Below are 11,058 nucleotides of genomic sequence, written 5' to 3'. Positions count from 1 at the left end.
ATTCACGTATTTGAATTGAATAAATTAATTTTAGTCTGGAAGCAGACAGAAAGAGATGGCAGAGTCAGCGTCTGCGGATTCAGACCTCAAAGGGGATACATTAACATTTTGTTTGGATGGAAGATGGAAAATGAGAGGAAAGAAAATGAAAGGAAAGAAAATGGAAGGAAAGAAAATGAAAGGAAAAGTTAATTTTCTTTTATGTTGTTTGGATAAAGAGAAAATGAATGGAAAGAAAATAGAAGGAAATTTTTCTTGTGTTTGGATGAAAGTAAAAGCAAGAAGAGAGAAAATCATAACCAAGTGAAATTACATTAATATCCTTCTTTATATTATATGTAAATTATAATATACCAATGTATTTAAATTATTTTTTTAATAAAAAAATTATCCAAATTATATTTCAAAATTGTAACGTGTTTTCTTCATTAAAAAAATTTATTTTTTTGAATTTATTTTTATGAATTTATTCTTTTTTATTATCTTTTAATATCATAAATAAAAATATATATTATTCTTTTTAAAAATATATAAATAAATAATCCCGTAAAAGAATAATAAAAACTACTCATACTTTACATCATTAATCTCCTTACATATTTAAAAAAAAGTTTCACTAAATTGTATTTGCAAAATAAAATATTATCAAAAGTTGGTAGCATTTCTTTCCAAGTACGTGCGACCAACAATCATATACAATTTTTATAAACATATAACAAAATGCCAAAAAAGTAATAACCAAAATAACTCCTAGAGAGTACTATTTTATCATCAGACAACACTTTTCAAAAGGGTAATTTTTTATGGTCAGCGACATCGCCTACTTTCAAAAAATCAATTCTACATAGCTTGAGCCATCTGTACCCATCTACTTCAAAAAAATAAAGTTTCTCCTAGTCAAAATTATTAACACAGGATCGATTTTTACTGGTACTAAGCAGTGTACTTGTTGTTCCCAAACATCTTCAAGTTATGATTCCTGCACGAGCATATACAATAATGACAAATTAATTCAAAGATCATAGTTGATCATGATAATCTATTTTATCGATATCTTTCTATTTAAACAACCAGTCAATCTCAAAGTATATATACATAAAGTGATTTATTTCCAACCATGGTTAACATTAATAAAGCAGAAAATGGTAGAGTTCTTTACATACATGAAGATATACCCATAGTATATGACACTCAGAAACCCATAATCAATTAATGAAAGCAATAACCTCAAATGATGAAGAAATTAGGTGCATATAAAAGTTATACCTGTAATGGTTAATGTTTTAAGAAAGTACCATATCTCCCAAGCGAACACCAGCAGCTGTCATGAAATGAAAAGAGCATCCAATCGCATTTCAGGTGGGATCCCAAAAATTTGGCGCTTTTTCTGCTCATTTTCACATAAAAACTGATAACACTGCATCCGAGCTGAACCTATCAGACCCAAGTCAGTCAACATATCCCATACATCTGATTCGCTATAAAGGCAAGGCCTACTTTGTTGCATAATAGCCAACCCTTTTTCAGCAATTGCAACTTATCTTTCAATTAACGAAACTTGCTTTTCGGCAACCGAAACTTGCCTTTCAGCCACAGAAGCTTGTCTCTCAGTTGATTCAACCTGCCTCTGAGCTACGTCATGTAGCTTAGTAGATAGATAAGTACCCTCTTTGACAGCATCGGCCATGGCAGTAATTCCCAAAGCAACTTTCTCATATTGTGCCTCCAAAAAATCATTCATAGGAGACTTACGCTTTGTTCCTCTTGACGTCGAAGTCCCACCTAATTGATTTGGTTGACTATGAAGAGCACTTGGTGAATCTAAATTAGCAGAAAACGTTGGGGTATCATGTCCCCTATTAACATCTATGTCAGAAAATCCAATGTTTTCAAATGAGTCATTCAAATCAATGTGATCTCTATCAATTTCTTGAATCCTTTCTCGTGACGTAGCAGCCCCTTTACCAGTAGCTCTATCAGCTCCGAACAACTCCTTCAAAGTATCATAATGCTTAATTTGCATTTTTCTCCATTTTTCTGCTTGTGGTTTCTCCTATATAAACAAGTGTTGAAATTATTCGTTGACTAACTTCATCGATAGTATAAGTAATAAAAGCAAAGTTTAAGATACCTTAATGAAGTCTTGCCACACTTCCTCTTCAGCTTCAAACTTTCTAGTTACAGGATTCCATGCAAATCCACTTAAGTGATGAAATAAGTCATATGCCTCAGCAAAATGATCTTTTAATGTTTTCATTCTATTCTTTATGTGATTCTTTGTTATGTGAGGGCCTATTGCTATGCTCAAAGTCTTGACAACATTGGCATATGCTTCAGTTGTCCACGAGCCATCATGCCTATTACCTTTCGATGCTTCCTCTGCTAATGCGTTTAGCAAAACTTCATCCATATCATCAGACCATCTTAAGTTATCTTTCGAAGGTTGATTGGCTTCTGCTATTTTATTTCCCTTATTCGGCATTATGTAACCTGTAACAATCCCATAAAAAATCCAATCAAACACTTCTGAGTGAAAACTATACATACATATATATCCATATTCACATATAAGAAACATAATCACCTATAATGATTGATACACATTCCACATTTCGAATGCAATGTTATCTCTTAACAATGATGCATGCCTATATTCCTCATCACGTGGTTGATTTGATTGTGATCTATCTATGCTTTGTTCTTGTAGCAATTCTTGATCAACCGCATCAATTATAGACTGATCAACATCGACACCCATTAAAAAGTTATGCAGTATGCAACATGCCAAAAAAATGTCTCACATAGTTTCAAATGAATAATAAGGTTCTGTGTCACCGGCTATAATTGGGAATCTTTTCTTTAAAACTCCAAAACATCTTTCGATGACATTTCTTAATGAAGAATGTCGGTGGTTGAATAATTCTTTGGGATTTTGTAGCTCACGTACGGAATACTCTTTCAAGTGATACCGAACACCTCTATATGGTGTCAGTATCCCAGGCTTTAGCATAAATCCAGCATCGCCTAAATAGTATTTTCCTACACCAGTTACATACAAAAATTAAAGAATTGCATACTTTGACTATGAATTTAAGTTTATATAGACAATTTCATAAATAACACTAGCACAGACCTTCGGGTATTCGAAGTGGATGTTCCCTACTTAAAGCATCTTTCAAAATTCTTGAGTCAGAGGCAGTTCCTTCCCAACCAGACAAAACATAAGTAAATTTCATATCAAACCCACAGGCAGCAAAAACATTTTGTGTGGGGTGATCTTTTCTTCCCCGAAAACGAGGGGCTTCCGCCCTTGATACCTTCACACGGCTATGAGTTCCATCTATAGCTCCAATGCAGTCCTTGTTTGAAAAACATATTGACATATTAACATAACAATTTTGTATTTATTTCATACACTATTTCATAAATGTCACTAACTAAATTGAAAGAGTTAGTACCTTAAAAAATGGATAAAATCGACTATTATTATGTATTTCATAAGGAACATCCTCACCAGATGGTTGCTTGAAGAACTCTCCCTCTAACGATAGAATAGCATGTAGGACATTGTGAAAGTGACGACTAATTGTCTCCCCTGAGCGGTGGAAGAAGAAAGACATGGTTCTAGTTTTCACATTATGACCTATAATATGTAGGAATTTAGCGACTTGCTCTTCAACGGTAGAGCGAATTGAATCCTTTACTCTACCAGTTTCTCTTAACTTTTGACATAACTGCCTAAATGCTTCAGGGCCCATACGTATGACATCTCGACATTTTTCAGACGTCAGTAACTGTGTCATTAACTGTGTACGCCTATTTTCTCTTTCCAAATTTTTGTTATTAATTTGCCTAGGCCTATATTGTGATAATAATTCCAAAGAATATAACGTATGCACCGTAACACATGAAAGAGATGTGACACAAATCTGTTGTCTCTTTTCTAAGTCTTCCCTAATACGAGGTAAGATTTGTATCTGTTTAGGATGATACAGGTCAGCAGAGGAGAATTGATTAACTTGAAATCCTGAGTCAGGTATGACGTTCGTTTTGTCTCCTACTATCGCATCTTCGATATTCTCGCTATCCATCTATGAGAATATAATGTTTAGAGTGAACATATAAAAAATTGTTAATCACATGAAATATTAATCAATGCATTGGATAAGCACCAACATTTAGTGGACTTGGCAACTAAAAGTATTTAATAATATTGTCATAAACTAATTTAACCGACCCATAAGAAATCATGTTATTTTTGTCCTAAACTAAAAAATTTTTATTTGCTTATTATTAAATTTATATTTTTTCGTACAAATTTGTATGCGCAAATATATTTATATTAATTACGTCATAAGGAATTGATTAAAGGCATCAAAATTAATAAGTACATATACTACATAAACATGATAATAACATGCGTGGACATAATACAAATATGTATATATGTGTTTATTAAAGGCTGAAGGTACTAGTGGGGAAGTTCAATAAGGGAGAAAAAAGTTTAACAGCAAATATAACCTTAACATAAAACCTTCCAAGTTCTTTAATGACCTTGGATCAACTTCAAGCATATTTTGTTGCTAAGGGACTCAACACTACTAATGTAGTTGCACTCTTGGGTATAATAATCTAGTAATTACTTTTTGACCAATAAATGATTAGCTTTTTACCACTAAGTTTTTGAGTTAACTGTAGTCTTCATGTTAATTCAGTTGATCACTACACTTGGTTGCAATTCAAGTATATAATTAAGAAATCAAATCAATACATAAAAGGAAGCTAACAAAAAAGAAAATTTAAAAAACAAACATGTATAAATAATACTTATAGAAATTCTTCCTATGACATAAACAATTGACAAATAAATTAGAAGAAGCAACCAATTGAAGATTATGAATAGCCAAAAAGAAATTTTCGAAACAATTAAGCTGAAGTGGAACAGACTCCACATGAACGTTAATGAAACCTAACAAATAAGGAATGGATTTATACAAGCAACAATGCAATCAATTTTCAATTTAAAAGTGTTCATCAGAAATATGAGTGACTTAGTTATGCATATGTAACAAAGACACACATAATAATGTCCATTCACATTACTAAATGGGAAAGCTTACTAATCTTGGTAGTAGTTAATAATGTTAATTACTATATCTATTCCTTACTTTCTAATAATTAATAAATTTCATTTTCAGTATTCAAGAGGCCCTTTTATTTGGAGTTTCTGAACTATTGCTTCGAGAAATTTGAAGTGGCTGTCTGGTCTTCAAGAACTAAGTATCCGTCACCCATATGTTTATTCTTTAATTTATTATTATTAGTAACATTCAATTTTTATTTATTATTCGCAGCTTCTCAGGCGTGTTTTCCTTTCTATATTTAGTGTTTTGTTCTTCTCTTGGAAATTTTTTAATTTGTAACTTGTTAAGTAATGTAATGTTAACTTATGTGGCTATAACGACTTTTGTAGGGAAAATACAGATATGGTCATGGATTACTTGATGGGAAGTATGAAACACAAGTTGCTCTTTTGTTGGGTAAACATTATTATGATCATGCTCTGTTAATTTTTTTTTGTTCTTCATTCTCAAATCTCAATATGTATATATAGTGTATTCCCAACAAGTAGAGCCTAGCTACTAGAACTAGAGTAATGGTCAATTTCATCATTTTTTATTGTTATTTGTTATACAATATCAACAATAGTTTAACTCTAAAAGAAGCATTATGAGTGTGTTGATTATCAAAACCTTAAGCCAAAATTAAATTTTAAATTAAAACTTGCATTTTCCTACCTGTGTAAATTTTAAGAATTATTCATTAACATAATCATTATTATGGATTTTTATTGTATTTTATGCCTTATATATTCTTGTGATACACATTACTACTATTGCACTTGTTCAAATATTATTTTATGATACATGCCATTGGTTACATAATTGGGGATTGTATATTCATTTTAAAACTTGAAGAAATTACCTCAAGTATTAATGGTTTATTTTCATCTCATTCTACAAAATATTAACTTGGGCAGGATGCTTCTCATTGTACTAAAACAACTTTCAAGACTCTTATACATGCCTCATATCATGACCCTTCTCATAACACACCATGCAATCCACTTCTCACAAAGAAATAGCACACACAAAGTTAAATGGCATGTTTCAGACCCATATTAACACCTATATGTGCTGTGATGATTTTTGTATTTCATTTTTGGAAAAAAAAAACTACGATTACAACAGAAAAAAAAACGCACCTTTGGCTTGAGAATGTAGGAATGAAGATGTGGTGGAGCTGTCCCGAAGATGCTGAAGCTGCTGCAGCAATGGCGACGGCGTTAGGAAGCTATGGCATCGCTGTTGAAGATGATGCAGAAACAGGGAAAATGGAGAAGAGATACGTGCTTTCCTTTTCAGATTAGGGATTTTGATTTGTTTTTAATGAAAGGGTATATATGTAATTTTACACATTTTTATACTTCCATTCCAGTTTTCTTCGCAAGTTTGGGCAGAAAATTTTTAAGTGGGCCCTACATAGGCTTTTTTATTTTCCATTCAAATTCCCTGCTAATCCAAACAGGGGAAAAACAAGTTTTCCACTCATTTTCATCTTTCCCCTTTTCTTTCCTCACAAGTTCCATTATACCAAACAAAGTGTAAGAGGAAGTCTAATGCGAAGATCCAATTTTACTTTTTTCTAACACTAAGAGGTCCTAGCCGTTAGAACAAGAAAAGAGAAGATTCTCGCACAGATTTCTAGAGGAACCAGGCCCTTTGAACAGGAACTTTGAGAAGCCAATAATAACTTGTCAAATGGAAAATTATTATTTAAATAAATAATTATATAAAATTATATTAATTATATTAAATAATTATATTATAATATATAATTATATTAAATAAATAGATAATAATTAATTTAGTAATAATTATAATAATTATTTATATTAAATAATTAAATAATAATTAATTTAATAATAATTATAATGATTAATTATATTAAATATTGATATTTTATTTAATTAATAATTTATATTAATTATTTAACTAATAATTAATTAAGTAATTAAATTAAAATTAATTTATTAATAATTATAATAATTAAGTAGATTAAATAATTAAATTTTTATTTAATTAATAATTTATATTAATTATTTATACCATAATTAATATTAAATATTATTTATATTTATATTATTATATTAAATTAGCCGTTGCAAAACTAGCTGTTGTAAAATTAGCCGTTAGAAACTAGCCGTTACTATGTTACCGTTATTATTAATAAATTAATATTTTGTTACTCTATATATACCACTTAGATACACTTCTATTCTCACACTCTCTACTACTCTTCTTCATCTTCTTCCAAGTTTACGAAATCAAAGTTCTGCTACTATTATTTTTTGTTTGAAAAAATGGATCCAAACCAACTCAACTCTTTCTTCAATTACTTACAAAACTTTCCTCAAATTCCAAATATCCAACAATCTCAAACCTCAAACTCTCAAGTTCCAAATCAACTATAGAGTTTAATTATATTTTTCTTTGTATTAAGTAATTTTACAAATTAGTGTAATCCCGAATTATATATTGTGTATTATTGTTATATATAAATTTATTTAATATTAATATCTTTTAATAGTGAATTATTTTTAAATTTAAATATTTAAATTACATTATTAAAAAAAATTAATTACATTAATTTTAAGTATTTTAATTAATTAAATAAGTGGGACCACAACAGGGACTAAAGTTAGTTCCTCCTAATGGAGAAGAGAGAGATGCTTTGAGTTTCTATTTACTGCTTATGACGCAAAAGCTGATGTGGAGTTACTTTTTATGACAGGTGGGCCATAAATAGGAACTGGGATGAGTTTCCTACTGGAGATGGTCTAAGAGCAAGTCCAATGCGGAGACCCAATTTTACTTTTTTCTGACACTAAGAGGTTCTAGCCGTTGGAGCAAAAGAAGAGAAGGTCCCCGCACAGATTTCCAGAGGAAACAGGCCCTCTTAGCAGGGACTTTAAGAAGCCAATAATAACTTGCCAAATGGCAAGTTATTATTTAAATAAATAATCATATTAAATAAATAGATAATAATTAATTTAGTAATTGTACTGCACCTAAGAACCTCGGCCACATCCGAGATATACCTCGGCGCAACGGTCGCCTTTCAAAAACCGCCCACATACTCGAATCACGGAGCCAACTTACATGCCAGCATATCCGGATTAATCCACTCACTACAATCTCGGGACACGCTGACCGATCAGACCCGCGCTGAGCCTATAAATCCGAAGAGGTAACATTGAGCAAGACACGGCAAACAAAATACACTCGCTCAATAGAACTACTCAGTTTACCCTATACTACTCATCTTTAACCTTATATATTCGGTTTTAGTGGTATTTTCTCCGGTCACTAACTTGAGCATCGGAGTCCTTTTTGCAGGTACCACGCTCGGGTTCGAGTTCACAAGGATAACGTCGGCTCAGGACTAACATCGGCTCAGGAGCACTCATCGTATCACCAGACCGACGTATAGATCATGCGCAATATTCTTGCCAGAACATTTGGCGCCCACCGTGGGGTCGACGTTAAACTTCTCCCCCCGAGAATATATCTATTTTTAAGCTTACCCATATCTGCACATTTCTCTTTCTTTGCAGGAATAGGACGATGATGGATCATTCCGAAACTCATCACTCTCCCCAGGCAAACGCCGATCTCCTTGCCACGAATGCCGCACTACTAGCAGAAAATCAACGAATGGCCGAACTATTGGCGACAATACAAAACAACGGAGATCGAAAGGAGCATAGCAAAAAGACGAGTCCCGAGCAGAACATGAGCATCAATCAGAGTCCAATGCTAAAACAGCAGAAACTCCCCCCAAGAATGGGAGGAGACGAGCTAATCCATTCTCCGAAGAGATAATGAACTACAAAATGCCCCTGAATTTCACACTCCCGATGACCCTGACCCCATACAAAGTTATCAGAGATCCGAAGGTCCACGTCACCAAATTCAAATCCATGATGTTCCTCAACAGCGATTGCGATCCCATTTTATGCCGCTCCTTCCCCACTTTCCTGGATGGAGCCGCCCTACTATGGTTCTCTAATTTGCCTGCAGGATCCATAACTAGCTTCGACGAGTTCGCCAAGATGTTTATCAATCATTTCGCAGCATCAAAAATATATGTCAGAGACTCGGACTACCTCAGTACAATCAAGCAAGGCCCGCATGAAAGCCTCAAAGAATACATGACGCGTTTCACTACGGCGGTCATGGAGATTCCCGACTTAAATCTAGAAGTACAACTGCATGCTATCAAAAGTGGGCTCCAACCAGGGAAGTTCCAAGAAGCCATAGCTGTGGCCAAGCCGAAGATGCTAGAAGAGTTCCGAGACAAAGCTACGGGACAAATTGAAATAGAAGAACTCCGTGAAACCCGAAGGAGCGAGAGGCCGACTTCGCGAAAAGACGAGGACAAGTCAAACAGGTCCAATGCCAAAGAACATAGAAAATCTTTTAAACTAACCCCAAAGTTTGATTCATATACCAGGTTCAACACAAGGAGGGAAGACATTATAAAGGACATACTCCACAACAGGCTGATCAAGCCACCAGTCAAGGCTGGAACATACCAGGACCATAGGTATGTAGACAAAGGGAAGCATTGCGCTTTCCACCAGAAGTTCGGTAACACCACAGACGAGTGTGTAGCTGCTAAAGATTTGCTGGAAAGACTGGCACAACAGGGGCTATTAGACAAGTACATCGGCTCCAGGAGTCAGAAGGACGCCGATACAAGTAAACCGAAGCATAATTCGGACCGCAGAGACAAAGGATCGTGGCGAGACCCAGTTGAAACCCCGACCACCAAAGGAGTCATAAGCTACATCTTAGGAGGATTCGCAGGGGGAGGAATGACAAACACAGCAAGGAAACGAAGTTACAGAGCCATGATGACGATGGAAGGAACCCCATAAAACTCCCCAACACCAACCTCCTCAGCCGCAATCAACTTCAGTGCTCGTGACTTCAAATCAAGAGCGCCAAACCTGGATGACCCAATCGTAATTTCGGTGAGCATGGGACCATTAACCGTGAAAAAGGTGCTGCTCGATCCAGGAAGCAGCGCCAATGTCCTGTTCTATTCCACATTCAAAAAGATGCAACTGAGTGACAATTCACTACAACCGTCGGGAGGCGAGCTGGTAGGCTTTTCAGGCGAAAGAGTCCCTATATCCGGCTACATCTGGATGAGAACAACATTAGGAGAACCACCAAACTCCAAGACCCTGGACATTCAGTTTCTAGTGGTTGACTGCGCCAGCCCTTACAACATCATCTTAGGACGCCCCTCCCTAAACTCCTTCAGAGCCATCGTCTCCACCGTCCACCTGTGCGTCAAATTTCCTTTGCAGGACAACACAATATCAATGGTTCATGCCAATCACAGGGAGGTCAGGCAATGCTACAACGCGAGTTTGCTAAAGACCGCAAAAGAGACAATCCCGAGGATAAACTTGGTCTATAACTCGGAACATATCCCACGACTAACCGACATGGATCCAAGAGATAACCACGACCAACCCTCCCCAACAGACGATCTGGAAAAGGTACAATTACATACAGATAATCAATATACTAACGTTGGATCAGCTTTTTCTGCAGGGAGAAAGCAACATTTGAAGGACATCCTGAAAGATAATGCTGACCTATTTGCTTGGACGCTGGCCGACATGCCTGGGATCGACCCAAACTTCATCTGCCACAAGCTGGCAATCAACCCGAATGCCCGACCTATATGTCAAAAAAAACGAAACTTGGGAGCCGAAAGAAGAAGTGCAGCAGCAATAGAAACACAGAAACTTCTCGATGCAGGTTTCATCAGAGAAGTCCGATTCTCTTCATGGCTGGCCAACGTAGTTATGGTGAAGAAGAATACAGGAAGCTGGCGAATGTGTGCGGATTTCACAGATCTGAACAAAGCCTGCCCAAAGGACTCGTATCGTCTGCCGAACATCGACAAACTTGTAGA

The 11,058-nt window shown here is 35.0% G+C and overlaps 1 protein-coding gene and 2 pseudogenes across 1 annotated transcript; 1 reads left to right on the top strand and 2 right to left on the bottom strand.

Moving 5' to 3' along the window:
- Positions 1–1,283: 1,283 nt before the first annotated feature.
- Positions 1,284–2,482, bottom strand: LOC107627132 (uncharacterized; annotated as a pseudogene).
- Positions 2,483–2,584: 102 nt separating this feature from the next.
- LOC148573520 (uncharacterized) lies at positions 2,585–4,091 on the bottom strand (annotated as a pseudogene).
- Positions 4,092–8,980: 4,889 nt separating this feature from the next.
- LOC107627130 (uncharacterized) lies at positions 8,981–10,003 on the top strand. The gene has a single exon (XM_016329991.1). It carries the CDS (start codon positions 8,981–8,983, stop codon positions 10,001–10,003), a length of 1,023 nt encoding a protein of 340 aa, XP_016185477.1.
- The last annotated feature ends 1,055 nt before the right edge of the window (positions 10,004–11,058 follow it).

The sequence above is a fragment of the Arachis ipaensis genome, chromosome B2 (assembly GCF_059453495.1).
Source record: "Arachis ipaensis isolate K30076 ecotype BB chromosome B2, ASM5945349v1, whole genome shotgun sequence".
Lineage (NCBI taxonomy): Eukaryota > Viridiplantae > Streptophyta > Magnoliopsida > Fabales > Fabaceae > Arachis > Arachis ipaensis.
The sequence above is the reverse complement of the archived record's forward strand: the minus strand, read 5'-3'. Positions and strand labels throughout refer to the sequence as shown.